The sequence below is a fragment of the Thermobia domestica genome, chromosome 14 (genome assembly GCF_964235325.1).
Source record: "Thermobia domestica chromosome 14, izTheDome1.hap1.1, whole genome shotgun sequence".
In the NCBI taxonomy this organism is placed as follows: domain Eukaryota; kingdom Metazoa; phylum Arthropoda; class Insecta; order Zygentoma; family Lepismatidae; genus Thermobia; species Thermobia domestica.
Genome location: NC_137467.1, coordinates 137822194 through 137842120, shown reverse-complemented (window position 1 = coordinate 137842120; position 19927 = coordinate 137822194). Strand labels below are relative to the sequence as shown.

At 37.7% G+C, this 19927-nt stretch overlaps 1 protein-coding gene across 2 annotated transcripts in view; it reads left to right on the top strand.

The window, feature by feature from the left end:
- Trap1 (TNF receptor associated protein 1) overlaps window positions 1–19927 on the top strand; it is a 481869-nt gene that overhangs the window by 257074 nt on the left and 204868 nt on the right. For both annotated transcript variants that reach the window (XM_081738896.1, XM_081738897.1), the window contains 2 exons: window positions 1851–2000; window positions 10201–10272. In XM_081738896.1, the coding sequence (XP_081595022.1) occupies window positions 1851–2000; window positions 10201–10272 (222 nt within the window). The remainder of the gene's footprint in view (window positions 1–1850; window positions 2001–10200; window positions 10273–19927) is intronic.

The window sequence follows — 19927 nt, the reverse complement described above, 5'->3', positions numbered from 1 at the left end:
ATCAAAAGCATTTCCCCCCATGATTTAATTACGTTCCGACTTGTCTGTTTTTGCTACAAATTAGTGGAACATTGTAGTTCTTTCAGGTTGTCTTGGCATTGGCAGAGCTTAGTTTGTTTATCACCGGGTATTTATGAACTCTAGTGACTCGATAAGGAGCCTTTTGCCTACCCACTTTTAACGTGTTTCTCCGCAGAACACAAACACATGTGCTTCATCTTCCTTATTTAACAACACTGAAACGTTGTGCTACTTCATCCCTCTTGCCATTTGCAAATTTTTCGTTGGACCCCTTCTGGGACCCTGCGGAGGACCCTGGGGCCAAAAGTATTATTTCAAAACGTATGCTCACAAACATAATGGGATCCGTGGTCACCGATTTAACCATCCACCAAACGGTTTCCGAAAAAAAAAAAATGATTCGGGGTCTCACTTTGTGCACGTCTGCACTAATCTCGGCAAATTTGTCTTTTCGAAGGGGGTCATTGTCCCCTGCAACCCTTTTCTCGCAGAAACGAGAAAACACGTATTTCCCACTTTGAAGTAATCTTTGTATCGGCAGAGTTTCGTTTCTTTAATGTGGCTCTTTTAAAAAAAGGGCCCTGTTTTGAAAAGGGGCCCTTTGTCCCCTTAACCAATTTTCCGAAAGAAACAAAAACTACGTGTCGATTTATTTTCGTTCTAGTATATATGTGCCAAGTTTGAAGAAAATCAGATGATTAGAAACACTTGTGAAGCTATCTCCTTTACACTTTAACTTTTTAGACTTTACGGGTTTTTGCCCCAAAGTCTTCAATTGTCTTCATTGAAGATCTTTATTCTATATTCTTGATGGGGGTCTTGGATTCAAGTCGCTGCTCCTCATTAGCTCCTGATTCTCTTTCCTCGGAGCTCAAATATCAATTTTAAAAAATCACCAATGTTACTGCACGATTAAAAGGTTGATTAAATAATCGAGCGCGGGCCTCACAGAGTGCTAGATCAGTTCGGCCATGAACATTTGGAAAGGCTGATTTGATTGTTCACTGCCAGTAGAGATGCCACATGTCTGCTGTGCCACGGTCACTCGCTGATCTGCTAAAATGATGTAATACATTTTTGTCATTTTCATGTCTGGGGTGATGACAGTTGAAGATTGGCCATTATGCTCATTTTCACACGTCTATCTACCACAATTACATTCACGGCGCCATCTTTTACTCTATCATATAATGGTCTAGAATCCCCAAGAGTTTCGCCATATCAAGGTGAATGCCTTTGGATGTTAGATTTTTTCTTCTTTAAATATTTTACCTATGCGTTCTCTTTCTTTCTTTTTTTTTCGTTCAGTTAGACTACATTTCTTACTGATCAACAACCTTTAAAGAAAAGAAAAGAAATATTTTAAACTCGTCAAACTTTGTGGACATCAGTTTAAATGATGTATAATGTTATGCCTAAAATTACCAGTATCTGCCATAACTTGTATCAAGTTACTAAAAGGTGGCCTCTGACAGATAGCTGCACATGTAAACTAAACGAGAAGGAGGATTGTTCGCCAATTACAGCAGCATTCTTTCACGCTGTTGCTAGGCAACGAAGGTCACTGACCGCGCTGTTGCCGGTAGTTGAGACGATTTGTTAAATATCTTAAGTTTGTCGCCAGAGCTGCTATCTCTGTTGCGGAGCCTCTGGCAACAGCGCGTCCAGTACTCCACGTGCTCTACCCAACTGTCAAAAGCCACCTTTACTTGCGCACACAGTACATGGTGCGCAGCATGCTTAACCATCCTCGTAGTATCTGTTCTCAGTAATATGAAGTATTTCCTGTAACGATATTAGTAACATTGGCATGTTGTTCTCTTTTACAGGTTTTCATAAGGGAATTAATTTCTAATGCTAGTGATGCGTTAGAGAAGTTGAGATACTTACAAGTAACAGGCGAACAAGTGCCCGACACGGAAAGACAACTTGAAATTCACATCGCTACTGATAAAATGAATAGGATTTTTACCATACAGGTAAGTAAATTTCATTTACAAGGTCTGTTAATTAAACCTGACAGTTTTTAATTTCAAATAATATACAGCTCATTCGTATAGGAATCTGAATTTAATACATGCTGTAACTTGGCAAAATACGAAATTTATTATGACGGAATCAAAATACGAGATTTATTATTACGGAAAGTAGCAGATCTAACATTTGCATGCAGATTTTACAAGGAGAGCTAAACTTTCGAAAGTAATGTCTCTGATGTGACGGTTAGTTTGGCTACTACCTATTTGTAGACGTTAGAGTTTCGTGTAAGGCTATGACTATACGAGGATGCGTTTTCAATGCGTTACCTCCCCGCTGCGAACGCGACCTAGGTGACTACTCGGTAATTTTACTTTCGCTAGTGTTATAAATCATCCTGTAAGCCAGTCAGGGTTTCCAGGTCTTTTTTTCATTTCCCGCGCCGGAAAGGTAGAATCAGAAAGACTTGCTTCAATTGGTTTCTTGTGAGACGCCATGAACGTATTGCTTAAATTCCTTTGCCTGACAACACGTCTTTCCTTTCTCCCTTCACTAAATGCGCTCGCAATGCGTTTTTATGGCTCATGCATACGCTTGGAATACACTAAGCAGGTATTTAAATGTGGGTGGCTACACAATGCGCTGCAGAAATCAATAAAAACGCGCAGAATACCTCCGTTCGAGCGTATTTGGTGTGTTTCGGAACAATAGACCGCCTGCTGTTTCGGAATCAGTAAAAAATGTCTAAAGGAAGGAAAAACAGGAAAGACGTATTGCCAAGCAAGGGGATTTTAGCAAGAAACAGCTGCTTGGAAGATGCTTTGTGTAGAGTGTTGGAACTCTGGTATTATAAAGTATGTGCATGTGTAATAAAAGAAAAATTCACAAAAATACAAGGAATTTACGAAAAATTGGCTAAGTACAGAAAAATCTATTAACACAATAAGATTATTTCTCGTAATTCGCGTGAATGAGAATAAGGGTATGGCAGTAAGGTCTAGAAACCCTGACTGGCTCACATGATGATTTATAACTGGTGAAAGTAAACTTAACCGAGTGGCCACCTAGGTTGCGTTCGCTGCGGTGTGTAACGCATCGGAAACGCATCCTCGTATAGCCATACACTTACATATCTTTTACTGATTCCGAAACAGCAGGCGGTCTGTTGTTCCGAAACGCACCAAATACGCTCGAGCCGACGTATTCTGTGCGTATTTTTTTATTGATTTCGCGTTTGCAGTGCATTGTGATTAACCATCTACATTTAAATAAATGGTCAGCATATTACAAGCGTACGCATGAGTCATAGAAACGCGTTGCAAACGCATTAAAAGCCATGCACTAAAACTGTGGATAGTTTCCTGAATTTCCGGATGCCGTCCTTCAGTCCGACCGTAAATTAACCATAGGCAGGAGAACCAATGTAAGACAGAGGCAAGCAGAAGAGGATGCGGAAAGATAAGCCTGAGTGGATTGACCGGTATCTGAATCACGATTTTAGAGTTCTTGGTCTAGCATATGCTTGAGTAAATACTATCTTGATCAAAAAGTTCCCAGAATCATCACCGTGTGGAGCTCTCAGTCACCTGATTGGACTTTTTCTTTTCTTGTGGGTTGCCACACCTGTCTAGCGATATTCCCTCCCAAGTTGAACATCCTAGATTGCCATTTGTGAAAGTGACGCTGGGTTGAGTATATCTATTTGGGTGCATGTTTCGATTTTTGCAATGGAATTACTTTTGTATAAATAATGTGCATTAAAGTTTGCATTAGAAATGGATCCAATGGTGCAAAAACCTTGAAAATATTGGAAAATAGTTTCGGCAATGACGCTATTAAAAAAAAATCCACTGGCGAGCACCCAATGAGCCGAGACCGAAAAAAAAACACCTCGTTTTCAGTTGAAAAAGGTAATGCTCATGGTTTTCATGGATTACAACAGTGTTGTACATAATGAATTTCTGCCAGAAAGTCAGACAGTCAACAAGAAGTATTATTTGGTCTTTATGAAGCGTTTGCGTGCAGCAGTTCGCCTCAAAGTAAAATATCTCTGGACAAACAACTCTTGGATTTTTCACCATGACAACAAAGCGTCGCACAATGTTATCATTATCCGCGAATTTCCCACCAAAAACGTAACAAATGCCATTCTGCAGCCACCGAATTCACCGGGTTTACATCCATGCGACTTTTCCCTGCTTCATCGACTCAAGAAACCATTACGAGGAACGCGTTTTAGCAGCCGACAGGAGATAATACGAAAATCGAAGAGGCTCTGATGAACATACCGACAATCGGGAACCACAAGTGTTTTTAGAACTGGATCAATCGCTGGCATAAGTGCGTTGCAGTCGATGAGGATTACTTCGAAGTCGGCAACGTCAATTTTCAAGAATAAACTTGTATTTTTAATTTTATGAGTGAATTCCGGGAACTTTTTGATCAAGGTAGTATGTGGTACGACGCTTCGTTGCATTGCTTACAGTATTCTGTACTTCGCTCGGCTGTCCTATCCTCTGGTCAATGTGCGGCCAGCCTCAACGTGAAAATGCCTGTGGGACGAATTTTGAACAACTCAGCTTTCGTGTATCTCAACTCCACAATAAGATTATCCCAAGTATGCAAAACGGCATATTTTGAGAACCATTCAATAACTCCCGAAGTTAGGTTTCTTTGTTTGGAAGGTTCATAATTGTCATCGTGAAGGAACCTTAATTTTCATGGATTCTAAAGACGTCGACCAACTGAGCTTTCACAAAATATACTAAAATACTTTTGTATTACTCCGAATTTACTGTTATAGGGATACCATAACAACCAACCGTCTTCAACAACCAACTAACTAACCCTATGGCCCATGGAACCCGAAGGTTCAATGCTGTGTTCACTGAAGCTCTCCACTGACTTTTATCATTAGCCAACTGGATCCAGTTTCTACTTTGTATTCCTATTTCTAAGAGATCCATCTTAATGTCCTGGATTCCATCTTAATTCCATCTTAATGCGAAATTATCAATATTTTTAGCAAAATTAATGTAAACTGGCGATATGAATTGGAAAATTGTGAAAATTGTTTGTGAACGGACTAACACCATACTTGGCGGAAACTTTATTTCTGGACTAAAAATTGTACGTTTACGAAACTAATAATAGTTTTAGCAAAACTAAAGATAAATTAACGATGCGAGGTGGAAATTTATGAAAATCATTTATGGGCGGGCTAATTTCACACTTGATAGTAGACTATTTCTTCAGTAAAAGTGTATTTTGCGAAACTGACGATAGTTTTAGCAAAACTAACGTAAGCTAACGTTAGATTAAAGAATGTTGGAATTCGTTTGTGGATTGGGAACCGTGAAGTTGACGTACCGATTTATTTTTCCAATAAAACGCATATATTGCGAAACTAACGTAAAGTAACTATAAAATAACAATATACATATAAAAAAGATAAATTCATTAGCTGGGCGGGACAACTTCACAGGCGTTACACCTGGTGAAAACTTTTGAACTTAAGAGGTACTCTTTCTAACGGTACAAGTTACTGCATATAAGGCAATAATCAGTACTAATATTGACAAATATATACCATTTTTGTTAATTAAACCCCATATCAAGCTAAATTAATGAAAAATTAATTTAAAAAATGGTATAGAAACGTCTTTGTTAATCCTCATATGAAGCTCAATTAAAGAAAAAATGGTATAAATTTCCCTTATAATTAAACATAAATTGTATGCATCTGCCAGTATTAGTACCATGATCGTCTGGTTTATTTACTTATGAAACCATACAGCATGTTTGTAAATAGCCTTTACAATGCATAGCTTATAACTATTGTTAACCATTTTTAAAATTGGACCGCTGTTCAGGGCTGTAGTCGAGGGTACACGGTGATACACGCCGTACACCTCTGCTTAATCTTAGTCATTAGAGTGTACCTTTTGCTTCAAAGCGCATAGTAATCTAATATTACGTTAATATTACCAGTGATGAGAACAATTTCCACGTTGCCATGTTCCAGAACGGAGTGTGAGCGAGGATTTAGCTTGATGAATAAAATTATCATTGACTTGAGATCATTATTGCTGTTTACCCAGGTCTCTAGTTTTATGTTTATCAAATCAAATGGACCACCACTTGATCAGTTCATGACTTAGGAATATTTAAACACGTGGCTTCAAAATCACCGTGCTGTAAACGATAGTAAAGCAAGAGTTTGTACAAAACGCGCTAGTGACACTTGTTGTGAAGTGAATGGTAGGTGTTCAAACTACTTTGTTCAAGCTTTGTATGTTTCGAGTTGTTACTTGTGATATTTAAGGTAGTTTTAAAGAGGTACTTTAGTAACAAGTGTGAGGACAATTAAAAGTTGCAGTTTAGAGTTTTATTGAGCAAACGAACGGAAATAACTTACGGAGAAGACTTGATTAAGGTTAGTGTCACGTCTTATATTTTATCGAAGTTTTCATTGTTACTGTTGTTAAATCAGCTACTATTATTTGGATGATACTATACAAGAAGGAACCAAGACACAAAATAATTAGTTTTCGGATGAGGGAAAGATCGATGCAAAATGGAGCAATTTTGTTCTGAGAGGATATCCAAGCGATTTGAAGGTCGATGACTGTGAAATTTTAATTGCTTAAAACCTTGTTCTCTGCTGAAGAGAACCAAACTCGTTCTGTATTTTTAAACTAAGGTATGAATAATATTTTCAATATCATGTTAATGTTAATACGTAACTTTGAGCTATCAGAACCTATTAGGTCTAATTGAGGAAAAAATATTTTCCATGTCTTAATGATTTTACATAGTTAAATTTGGGAACAATTTCCTTAATTCTGGCACATCGGATGCGATTTTTTCTGTTCCTTTTCGGAGTGAGTTGGTTCATAGACTTCCTTCTCCTTACCTACACCCATTTATGTTATTAATAGGTAACACTGTTCAACAACGAAAATGTAAATTGAACAAAATCAGCTAATTCTTATTGATTTTGTGGTGCTGATCACGAATTTGAAAGTTATTTTCGAATATTAGCTCTACTTTTCGTTTTACAGGCATGTCTAATAATAACGCTTTAAAAATTAATATATTCGCTTCGTTTGGGGTAAAATGTTACACTGATCCGGCAACATTGGAGAAACTATATGAACGCTTGGTTTCATTGTGTTCCTTATCTCACTGTCAGTAGTGTTCTGCTATTGTTAGAAAAGACAGGTTTAGTGCAGTTATCAGCGTTTTGAGTGTGACGTTTGTGTAGTGCAGGACATAAAAATACAACTACAAGTACGCAAAAATACTGGTATTTCGAATGTATATTTTTAAATAGTTGTCGGAACTATTTCAAGTGACATTTTGAAGATTTCAATAAACAAAAATGCCGCGAAATTGTGTAAACAGTGCGGATAGCTTCTGCTACGTGTGTGGGGAAATGACATTTTCCTCACAAAAGCAGACTATAACACCACTAATAAGAAAAGCCTATCAATATTACTTTGGTTGTAAAATTGGAGACCAAGATAAATCTTGGGCACCCCACATTGTGTGTAACACTTGTGCCAACAATCTAAGAAATTGGATTAATGGAAAGGGGCGCTCAATGCCTTTTGCAGTGCCCATGATTTGGAGGGAGCCAAGCGACCACATCAGAGACTGTTATTTTTGTATGGTTCCTTCCGTCAAGAAGGGAATTTCCACGAAGAAGAAGCGGGCCTTGATCTATCCTAACATTCCTTCTGCAATGCGCCCTGTTCCTCATGGAGAAGGACTACCTGTTCCTGACCCACCTAAAGAATACGATCTTTTTTCTGATGATGATCAAGAAGTTGAAGCTCCTGAATCAAGTACTTCGAAGGACCCTACGTTTGTTGTAGAAGAACCTCCATGTGAACCACATAGACTTACTCAAGAGGAACTAAGTGATCTAATCAGAGACTTGGACCTCTCGAAAAGCAAAGCCGAAATTTTAGCGTCACGCTTAAAACAATGGAATTTATTGCAGGAAAAAGTAAATATTTCAGTGTAGGGAGAAGATTTATTCACTTCATTTTTTACTATGGAAGACACACTTGTGGCATATACAGATGTAAATGGTCTCATGAGGGCACTTAAAATTAATTACGAACCTACGGAGTGGAGGCTCTTTATAGATTCGTCCAAGGTGAGTTTAAGGGCAGTGCTTTTACATATTGGAAATGAATTTCCTCAATTTTTGTAGGATACGCAGTTCATATGAAGGAATCTTATGAAAACTTGAAACGTTTACTTCAAGCCATTTAATATTACGATTTTCAGTGACTCATTTGTGGTGACCTTAAAGTAATAGCACTGTTGCTAGGTATGCAGTTAGGGTATACAAAGTATTGTTGCTTTATATGTGAATGGGACAGTAGAGATCGTGGATCTCATTACCGCAAAAGTGATTGGAGTACCAAAGAAACTCTTCAGCCGGGAGTGAAAAATGTGCAACATGAACCACTGATATATCGTAACCGAATTTTGCTTCCCCCTCTACATATTAAATTAGGTCTTATGAAAAGTTTTGTTAAGAGCATGAACCAAGAGGATGAGGCCTATAAGTACCTAAGAGGACAATTCCCTCGATTAAGTGATGCCAAAGTTAAAGAGGGTGTTTTCATAGGGCCACAGATTAGGCAACTATGCAAAGATCACAAGTTCGACGAAATTCTCCAAGGTGAGGAGAAAGCTGCGTGGGAAAGCTTGAAGAGTGTTTGTTCACAGTTCTTGGGAAGATACCGAGCAACAAATTACAAACAGCTGGTAGCAAAGTTGTTATTGTGCTACGAAAATCTTGGTTGCAATATGTCTCTGAAACTCCACTTTCTTCATTCACAACTAGACTTCTTTCCCGAAGATTGTGGAGCAGTAAGTGACGAACATGGTGAGCGTTTCCATCAAGATATTGCAGAAATGGAGAAGAGATATGAGGGAAAGTGGAGTTCTAACATATTGGCCGACTACTGTTGGACTATTGCAAGGGATGGTCCAGATGTAACCTACAAAAGGCAAGCCAAGCGAAGACGCTCAAAATAAAATAAACATAATCCTGTACAAGGGATCACTTGAAACTTTTGTCTACATTGCAGTGTAGTTCTTGCACAGAAAGGTATTTGTACATATTTTTCATGTTTTGATGTTAATACTGATTTTTATTACGGAATTGTTAATGTTTAACTTGACCACGGTTACTTTATTTTCTGTATCGCTGTGAAACTGGTATTTGCGCAATTTTGAAAAAGGAAGTACAAGGGTATAGAAAGTTATAGGTGAGGGTACTTCTTAACTCCCCAGCTTATCACATCACAGTGAAATAGATAAAAAAAAGTGAAATGTAGGTTTTTACAAGGATTTTGCTTAAATGTTCTATAAATATTAATAGATCTGTATATATACAGCTACTGTTGTACAAGGGCGTTTTTTCCGCAACCTGAGCTAAGAAAATTCTCATCATTTCCTTTCATATTATGCTTAAATGAAGGTAAAAATCGCAATTTCAAAGAATTTACATACTTTCGATCAAAATTTGTTGAACAGTGTAATTTAACTAAGGAGTATATAAAATACTTTTAAACTATAAAATAAAAATGTATGCTTTATATTTTAATTGACTTAATTAATACATGCGTTTTACATTGTTCATTAAAAAAGCACTGTAACTCTTTTATGATAATCATAGATGATCACAAAACAGCGTATACCCTCTGAAAAATTTTAGGACTATAGCACCGTCGCTGTTTAATCTCGATTAGTGAATTTTTTTTTTTTTTTTTTTAAAGAATGAACGTAGCAGTATGCATAGAAGGGTGTAACTAGAAATCTAGAAGACAATTGGCTTACGTGCATCTAATGGTTTTGAATATATTCCTTTAAGTTTTTATTTGTTTTTAGACAGAGTCTGATTTTAAAAAGTTTCCATGTAAACAAGAAATTTCAAGGTTACAGAATATTAGTTCACTTTTGATTTAGACTTGTGACAAACCAATTAAAAATGGGTGTACATATCGTCATTAAGATTCTACAAACTTGAAAAATTGGAAACTTATCTTTTATCTTTTGTTTCCTACTGAATGCTCGAGTTTCTCATGTTTTCGAAGCCAATGGCAATGTATGAACATCAGTAGGATTATTGATAAACTAAATGCATTGTATACTTACAATTATTATATTCTGTTACAGGATACGGGAATCGGCATGACAGAAGAAGAATTGAAGCAAAACTTGGGCACAATCGCTCGATCTGGCTCTAAGGTATGAACTGCATACGACTTAAAAGTTACAACCAAAACCATTTTTTATAATTTTTATAACCCATAACCAAAAATGTAAAATGCAACAAAAAAGAAAATAAAGACCACAAATGAGCAAGGTCATCCCAAGCCCCCTCTAGTCAGCCATTACTCTCTTCCAACGTCAGAGCAGACAAATACTGTACCAAAATTAAATATTATGCTGTTATCAGTGTTTAATTACGGATATTAAACAACTTTTTATTACTACAAATAACTTCGGTGCATTTCGTTGACTCAGGTAACAACAAGTGCCTAGCGAAACCTTTTCGGCGAGTCGTGACTCACCTTTAACTTCGAAGCGCATCGATACCAAAAAATAGACAAGTATATGCTACGGTGAGCCAACGAAGAATCAAACATACTAGAAATATCTTCGATAAATTTTGTTGTGAGTCAGATCACAGCAAGACCATCACAAAACCTTTTTAACGAGACATGACTCGCCTCTTTTATCGAAGCACATCGATTCCAAAACGAGACAATTATGTGCTATGTAAAGCAAATGGAGAACTTAACGTTATTTTTTCTAGAAATTTCTTCGAAAAATTTTCTTGTAAGTCAGCCTACAGGAAGACCATCACAATCCCATTTTAAAGAGACATGACTCACCTCTATCTTCGAAGCTCACCGATTCCAAAATGAGACAATTATGTGGTACGTAAAGCCAACGAAGAGTCCAACAAATTTTTATTACTAGAAAACTCTTCGATAAGTTTTGTTGTGAGTCAGCTTACATAAATAACATTTGAAATACTTTTTAATGATACATGCCTCACTTCTTATCTTCGAAACGCATCGATTCCAGAATAAGGCAAGTATGTGCTACGTAAAGCCAACCAAGAGTCCAACATATTTTTGTTACTAGAAATCTCTTCGATAAATTTTGTTGTGAGTCAGCCCACAAGAAGACCATCACAAACCCTTTTTAATGAGACATGACTGAACTTAATCTTAGAAGCGCATCGATTCCAAAAATAGGCAATTATGTGCTATGTAAGGAAAATGGAGAATTCAACGTTATTTTATTTCTAGAAATCTCGTCGATAAATTTTCATGTGATTCAGCCGACAGGAATACCATCACATTCCCTTTTTAATGAGATATGACTCATCAATATCTTCGAAGCACATTGATTCCAAAATTAGGCAATTATGTGCTATGTAAAGAAAATGGAGAATTCAACGTTATTTTATTTCTAGAAAAAATCTTCGATAAATTTTATTGAGTCAGCCCACAGGAAGACCATCACAGTCCCTCTTTAATAGGACATGACTCACCTTTATCTTCGAAACGCATCGATTCAAAAATGAGGCAATTATGTGCTATGTAAAGCAAATAGGGAATTTAACATTATTTCTAGAAATCTCGTCGATAAATTTTGTTGTGAGTCAGCCCACAGGAAGACCATTACATACCCTTCTTAATTTGCCATGACTCACCTCTATCTTCGAAACGCACCGATTCCAAAAATAGGCAATTATGTGATACCGTAAAGCAAATGGAAAATTCAACGCTATTTAATTACTAGAAATGTCCGATAAATTTTGTTCTGAGTGAACCTACAAAAGGACAATCACAAACCATTTTAAGCGAGACATGACTCACTTCTATCTTCCAAGCGCATCGATTCCTAAATGAGACAATTATGTGCTACGTAAAGCAAATATGATAATTCAGCGTTGTTTTATTACTAGAAATATCTTAGATAAATTTTCTTGTGAGTCAATCCACAGGAAGACCATCAGAATCGCGTTCTAATGAGACATGATTCACCCCTATCTTCGAATCGCATTGATTCCAAAATGACAGTTATGTGCTACGTAAAGCCAACGAAGATTCCAACGTTTTTTTATTACTATAAGTCTCTTCGATAAATTTTGTTGTGAGTGAGCCTACATAAAGAACATTTGAAATACGTTTTAACGGGATATGAGTAACCTCTATTTTCGAAGCGCATATATTCAAAAAATATTCAACTACGTGCTACGTAGAGCAAATGGAGAATTCAATGTTATTTTATCACTAGAAATATCTCATAAATTTTGTTATGAGTCAGCCCATAGGAAGACAATAACAAACCCTTTTTAGTTAGTAATGTTACACCTTTATCTTCGAAGCGCATCGATTCCGAAATAAGATAATTATGTGCTTCGTAATGCCAACGAACAGTCTAACATATTCTTATTACTAGAAATCTTCGATAAATTGTTGTGAGCCAGACTCTGACTCACAACTAAATTTAACAGAGATTTCTAGTAATAAAATAATGTCCATTCTCCATTTGCTTTACGTAGAGAATTATTGCCTCCTTTTGGAATCGATGTGCTTCGAAGAGAGACGGGAGTCATGTCTCATTGAAAAGTATTTGTGATGGTCTTCCTGTGTGCTGATTCACAACAAAATTTATCGACAAGATTTCTAGTAGTAAAATAACGTTGAATTCTCCGTTTACTATACGTAGCACTTATTATCCTTACTTTAAAATCGGATTCGAAGATAGAGGAGAATCATGTTTCATTAAAAAAGGCTCTGTGATTGTCTTCCTGTGGGCTGACTCAGAAGAAAATTTATCGAAGAGATTTCTAGTAATAAAATAACGTTGAATGCTACATTCGCTTTACGTAGCACAAATTATCCTTATTTTGGAATCGATGCGCTTCGAAAATAGAGGTGAGTCATGTCTTGTTCGAAAATGTTTCAAATGGTCTTTATGTGGGCTGACTCATAATGGAATTTATCGAAGAGATTTCTAATAATAAAATAACGTTGAATTCTCAATTTGCTTTACGTAGCAAAAAAAAAAAAAAAAAAAAAAAAAAGTACCTAGTTTTGTAATCGATAGCTTCGAAGAAAGAAGTGTATCATGTCTCGTCAAAAATGGTTTGTGGTGGTTTTCCTGTGGGCTGACTCAACAAAATTTATCGAAGAGATTTCCAGTAAGAAAATAACGACGAATTCTGCATTTGCTTTACGTAGCACATAATATCCTTATTTTGGAATCGATGCGTTTCGAGGTTAGAGGTGAGTTATGTTTCACTAATAAGGGTTTGTGTTTGTCTTCCTGTGGGCTGACTCACAAAATTTATCGAAGAAATTTCAAGTAATCAAAATATGCTGGACTTCGCTGGCTTTACGTAGCTCATAAGTCCCTCATTTTGGAATCGATGCGCTTCGAAGATACAGTTGAGCCATGTCTCACTAAACAGGGTTTGTTATGGTCTTGCTGTTTGCTGACTCACAACAAAACTTATAGAAGAGATAAGGGTGATTCTTGACTCGTTCAAAAGTATTTGTGATGGTCTTCCTGTGGGCTGACACACAAGAGAATTTATCGACGAGATTTCCTAGTGATAAAATGACATTGAATTCTTCTCTTGCTTTATAGCACGTAATTGCCTGGTTCTAGAATCGTTGCGCTTCGAAGATAAAAGTGAATCATGTCTCGTGAAAAAGTGTTTGTGATAGTATTCCTGTGGGCTGACTCACAACAAAATTTATCGCAGAGATTTCTAGTAATAAAAATATGTTGGACTCTTCGTTGTCTTAACGTAGTACATAATTACATGCTTTTGGAATCGATGCGCTTCGAAGATAAAGGTGAGTCATGTCTCGTTCAAAAGTATTTTTGGTTTTCTTCCTGTGGGGTGACACGGTGGGGTGCTGACTGCCACGGGTGCTGACTGCCACAGCCAATTATTGGTGCTGATTGCCACGACTGGCGCTGATTGCCAATATCAAGGTGCTGACTGCCACGCGCCTGAGAAAGTTGCTTGACGTAACATTACCGGACGCCAAGAAGCATGAAAGAAACTAGATGATCCTTAGGATCGTGTTGTTCAGACCAACACCTAACAAAGGTAAACAGGTCTCTGTATGTACACTCATGTCCAAAATTATTGTCACATGATTATAAATATGTTGTTCTAGTAATATAATTTGATAACGAATTCGCTTGGTTTTTCTTATAATGTTAATATGTGTATAATCGGCAAAGACAAGTATGTGGTAAATTTAATGTCAAAAGAGCAGTAAATAAAAACAATAAAACGAAAATAAAATTTTCTTGTCCATTTAGTTACATTTTATTTTACTCATTATGATTTTCGTATTTATAATTCTTTTCCTATGAAATTTATCACAAATATAAATTTCCTGATTATACACATAATGTAAGTATTAAAAATACTCTGCAAAATTATCAAATTATATTCTTACAAGAAAACAGTTATACATATGCGACAATAATTTTGGATATGAGTGTACTTTCAGTTTTGTCACGGAGCGGTGCGTACAAAATTGGTATGATTTATATATTCTCACTTAAACTCCCTATGTCAGCATGAACTGTGTACAGCTGTGCAAATTGTTTCGAGCAGCTCTTGAAAGTTCCATCAAAAAAGCACTGCTGGCTGTACCTCACAAGGGAAGTTCAGGAGAAAGCACTCGCTTGCAGAGAAACTAAGCATGCCATGCTGATAAAATTCCTGTACGGTTGAGAACGGTTTGAGATATTCAACTTGGAAGTTTATATGTGAAAATGAGGATATACGCATTTATACGCGTTAAGTACAACATAATTAGTAACGAATATTGACATACGAATTGAAAGCTATCGGAAGTAACAGAAAAAAAGTGTTTCGCAATAACTAACGGGTTTGTTAGATACAATTAGTCATTACATTGTTCACAATAATAATAGGTTAGAGATGAAAATTGATCACTGTTTTTCTTCTGTTTTATGAAGAAATGACGCAGGCAAAATACTCCCTTGCACCATGAACATTTTATATGTGCAATTGTGTTGCATCCGTCAAGAGAACAGTTCGCAGAACCAAAGCAAAAATGCAAATTCGACAAGTGATTCAAAAGTTATAGGCCTGTAATTTGTTCGTAACCTGCCTTGCAGAACGCAAACTGAAACAATCCAGTATATCGCGGTGGTCGGAAGTGATTCGTATGGACACCAACTTTATTTGATTGCTTCGTTGGTACATTATAACGTCCAGATGAAGAATATTCATACTATGTACAAATCTCCTGCCATAATCTTTGATTAATCGAAATCAAAACACATCAAATGGTTGCACAAATCGTGTGCAATTCTTTGGTATCTTCTCAACCATTAGGTCTTTGCCGTCCGTCATGCAACTTGTAATGGACAATTTGTCTGTGAATGGACCCCAGTGATCAAGCAATATCAAGTTCAGACCATCAGGCTTCGCCATGGGTGAGAATACTTAACGCATTGAAACGTGCATCCACTCATTTTCTCATATAAATTTCCAAGCTGAATATCTCGAACAGTTCTCAACGTACAGGAGTTTTATTACCTGTTGTAATCAGCATGAATTGGTCCTTCAAATGACATGCTTATTTCTCTGCAGGCGAGTGCTTCTCCCAAACTTCGCTTGTCAGCTGGCTTCAGACCATCATATCCATTAAATAATACAATAAAACAATTAATATAAACAATGAAATGTGCAAATTGTACATATAAAAGAAAAGAAAATTCCTTTATAAACATCCAAGTGTATGTCGTTCCACTTAGTGAGCAACTTTGTAACTTATAGGATGCCACATAGATTTGCTGTGATGATTACTAAATTAATCTCTATTAAATTAATTAATAATCATTAATTTAGTATCAGGGATTAATTCCTCTCTTTCCAAATAAGTTTCACCCAGGCTCGTGGCAGTCAGCACGCCGTCGTGGCAGTCAGCACCTTCATATTTGCAATAAGTGACAGTCGTGGCAGTCAGCACCAATAATTGGCTGTGGCAGTCAGCACCCGTGGCAATCAGCACCTATCCGGTGACACACAAGAGAATTTATCGACGAGATTTTCTAGTAATAAAATAACGTTGAATTCTTCTTTCGCTATAATTGCCTGGTTTTAGAATCGATGCGCATCGAAGATCAAAGTGAGTCATGTCTCGTGAAAAAGTGTTTGTGATGGTATTCCTGTTGACTGACTCACAACAAAATTTATCGAAAAGATTTCTAGTAATAAAATAACGTTGAATTGTTTGTTTGCTTTACATACCACACAAGTGCCTATTTTTGGAATCGATGCGCTTCGAACATAGAGGTGAGTCATGTCTCACTAAAAAGGGTTTGTGGTGGTCTCCCTGTGGGCTGACTCACAACAAAATTTATCAAAGAGATTTCTAGTAATAAAATAACATTGAATTCTGCATTTACTTTACGTAGCTCATAAATTCCTATTTTTGGAATCAATGCAGTTCGAAGTTAAAGGTAAGTCACAACTCGCCAGAACAGTTTTGCTGTGCACTTCTTGTGACCTGACTCACAACGAAATCTGCCGAAGTTATTTGTTGTAATAATTTGTTTAATATCCATAATTTAGCATTGATAACGGCATAATATTTAATGTTAATAGTTGTTTACTTCGATATTTGAAGTGAGTCATGGCTCACTAGAAGGGGCTTGGGATTACCTTGCTTATTTGGTCTTTATTTTATTTTATTTTATTTTCCATATGAGGCCAGTAGTGCCGTTTTTTGTTTGGGTATTTGTACCTCATGCACTGTAGAATAGAACAGGTAGCACTAGTGTCCTAACTGTGATAATCTCAGACAAAGAATGTACAGATGTACTTCTTCCTATATTTCCTGTTAAAATCCTAGTTATATAGGGTGCATGATTAACAGCTGACAATGCGGAGAAAGAGTGGCTGTTTTTGGTGACGACAGAAGCAAAGAATCGAATGGATCGGATCGGTTGTTTATCAAGTTTTGAAGGCTTTAGAGGAAAAACAGTTGAGTTTTGTTTCACAGTGTGAAACTACTCTGAATTTCAAACTATGAGAATTCAATATCGAAACTTGAAGTAGTATATCTATAACTAGTGGTTGCAATATATAAATAAGGTCAAAGATAGAACTTGTTTCTCGGACGTTGAATCCATATCAAAAAGCCATTACTCGCTATGTCTTACTTTTTTTTTTCTATGGCGATAAAGGTTGAAACTTGAAATCGTTAATTTGAACCAATTACGGATTAAATAGATGGTTTAAGGTAAGAGATAGAACCTACTGTTGGGAAGCTGGATCGGTTGCAAAAAACTGCATTTCAATATCTCTTAACCGTTTTCACTCTGTGAAAATCAGTTTTGAAACCGGAAGTAGTAGTAAATTTAAACCCCTTTCGGTTTTAGTAGAATGTTGCTGGTTGTAATAGTATGTACTCCTGAGACTCTGAATCGTTTTCTGAAAACCATTTGTCGCTATTTACAAGGTAACCAAAAAAATTTTGCTGTTTTTGGCGTCCCATTATCATGTGCATAGAGAGAGGAAACGAAATGTAGTGCCCAAACGATCAAGTCTGATCATCGACCTTAACTAATACAGGCACGTTGCGCACAGATAGCAGTCATAGCTCTCCAGTGTCGAAGAGAAATGGAGGTATCGAAGCAGCTTGTTCGTGTGTGTTTGTTGTATGACTTTAAAATGCGGCTGTCATCTGCCGCATATGCCAGTCATTTGGGAAGAATGCCGTGAACGAACGCACCACCAAGCATTAGTTCCAGTCGGATGAACCTCGCAGTAGACGACCACTTGTATTGTATAACCAGACCCTGAAAGCAGCCATCGAGGAGAGAAGTCATACAAGTTGAGCAAATGGGTACCCCACCATTGTTACCAGCCAACGAGGAACAACGAGTGACAGGCTGTTTGTCCTTGCTCACTTGGCACCTGAACACACCCTTCTTTCATCGCTTCCTTACTAGGTCATCTGTGACACTTTCGAGCGTACTTGGCAATACTTGTTGCCACGTGACCCTGGCTGACCATCTCTGCAACAACGAAGAGTTATACTGTCTGTATGGTGGAATTGTCAACAAGTGGTGCATTACAAACTCCTTCACGTGGCCAGACCATTACTGCTCACCTCTACTCTCAGCAGTTCCAAAGGGTGTACCGTGCATTACGGGAAGAGGAGCGTCATATGTGAATCGCAATGATGTGAAGTTCCTGTATAACAATGCCAAGCCACATCTGACAAAGAGGACCCGGGAGACCCTTCAGTAACTTCGCTGGAAGACACTACCATGCACCATATTCATCGGAGTTGTGTGCCAACATATTACCACCTGTTTCATTCCCTCGACAGTCACCTCCGTGGGAGACCCTTCCAAATTAGGGAGACCTGCGGAACGCACTCACGGACGCCGAGTTATATCACCTTGGTATTTAGCAGCTACAGGAACGTTGGCAAAAGGTGTTGGATGCTGATGGAAATTACTTCGAAACCTGATGGTACGTACCATCCTTAGAATCTGGGAATCCTTAGAATATATAAAAGATCTGTATGATCAGAAGATTCGCTTCAAAGATATTGCGATCGAAGCAGAGGAAGATTTGGATGATGAAGGAAAAGGACCAAATATATTGAAAAGTAAAGTAGGGTAAGAAAAGGTTGCTCTTAACTAGCGGACTTGGTATTGGACTAAGGAAAAAGTTAGATGCTATAAATGGAGTAGTGGACTGTATACAGAGGTTCTTCAGCCTACGTTTGGCCGAATTTGTTCCTTCCCCCTCCCGGGCAGAATGGACTCACCCGACCTGGCTCGTGGCGTCCTGCAGTGTTGTGCAGTGGCTTCCTGGGAACGGAGTTGTTTTACCGCGCGGACGACAATAACGCACAAATCAGGACCATTGTTGTGAGTGTTGGGTTAAATTTCTTTCCAAGTGTGTGGATTTCCGCTCTGTGACCAAAATGCCGCCCAAACTAAGCCGGTTTTGGGAAGGCTATGTTGCGGCTCTTTATGACGCCCACTTTAGTGTTTCTGTAATTAGAAAACAGTGCAAGAAGAATAATAGCAACATGAGTTTAAGTGGAATAAAAAACGTCATTAAAAAGTACAAGGGCAACGAAGCTCCACCATTTGGATCACCAACGAAGTTGCCTAGGAAGCGAGAATGTACCAAGGCCACCTCCACCATGCAGAGGAAACTTCGCAAAATGGCAATGCAAGAAAATCCGCCAACACATAGGTGTATGGCTAATCGTCTTGACGTGTCTTTGGGGACTGTGAGCCGGACGTTACACCATCAACTCAAGCTGGAAAAAGTCATGAAAGCTCGCGGCCATCTTCTCACGGATGCCCACCAAAAGGAACGAAAGTGTATAACGCCCGGAAGCTGTACGAACGGCACCTGGCGAAACAAAGGTAGATGTGCGTCATAACGCTCGATGAAGCATGGATTTACCTTTCCGACTGCGGCAAACCGACAGCCATCATGTACCGAGAGAAAGGCGCCAAGAACTTCAGAAGGTGGGCCCGTGTATGTAAAGAATTCTTCCCAAAAAGGTTCATGGTCGTTATTGGCTACTCTTACCGACAGGGACGTAGTGTTCATTAAGGCTATAAGGCTTAGCCTATCCATTTATTTATACATCAGCCTCAAATGTTGCTTTTGAATATTGATACAATTAATTTTATTAAAATGGATTTATTTTATAATATGCTGTTTAAACATCAAGCGAGTTGAAGCGAAGCTTCTGCAAGAACGCATTGAAGGCTATCGACGGCTAGCCTTCCGCTTCTCTCATGGAATTAGGAGAATGGGGCGGTGTCAATCACTTTCCCG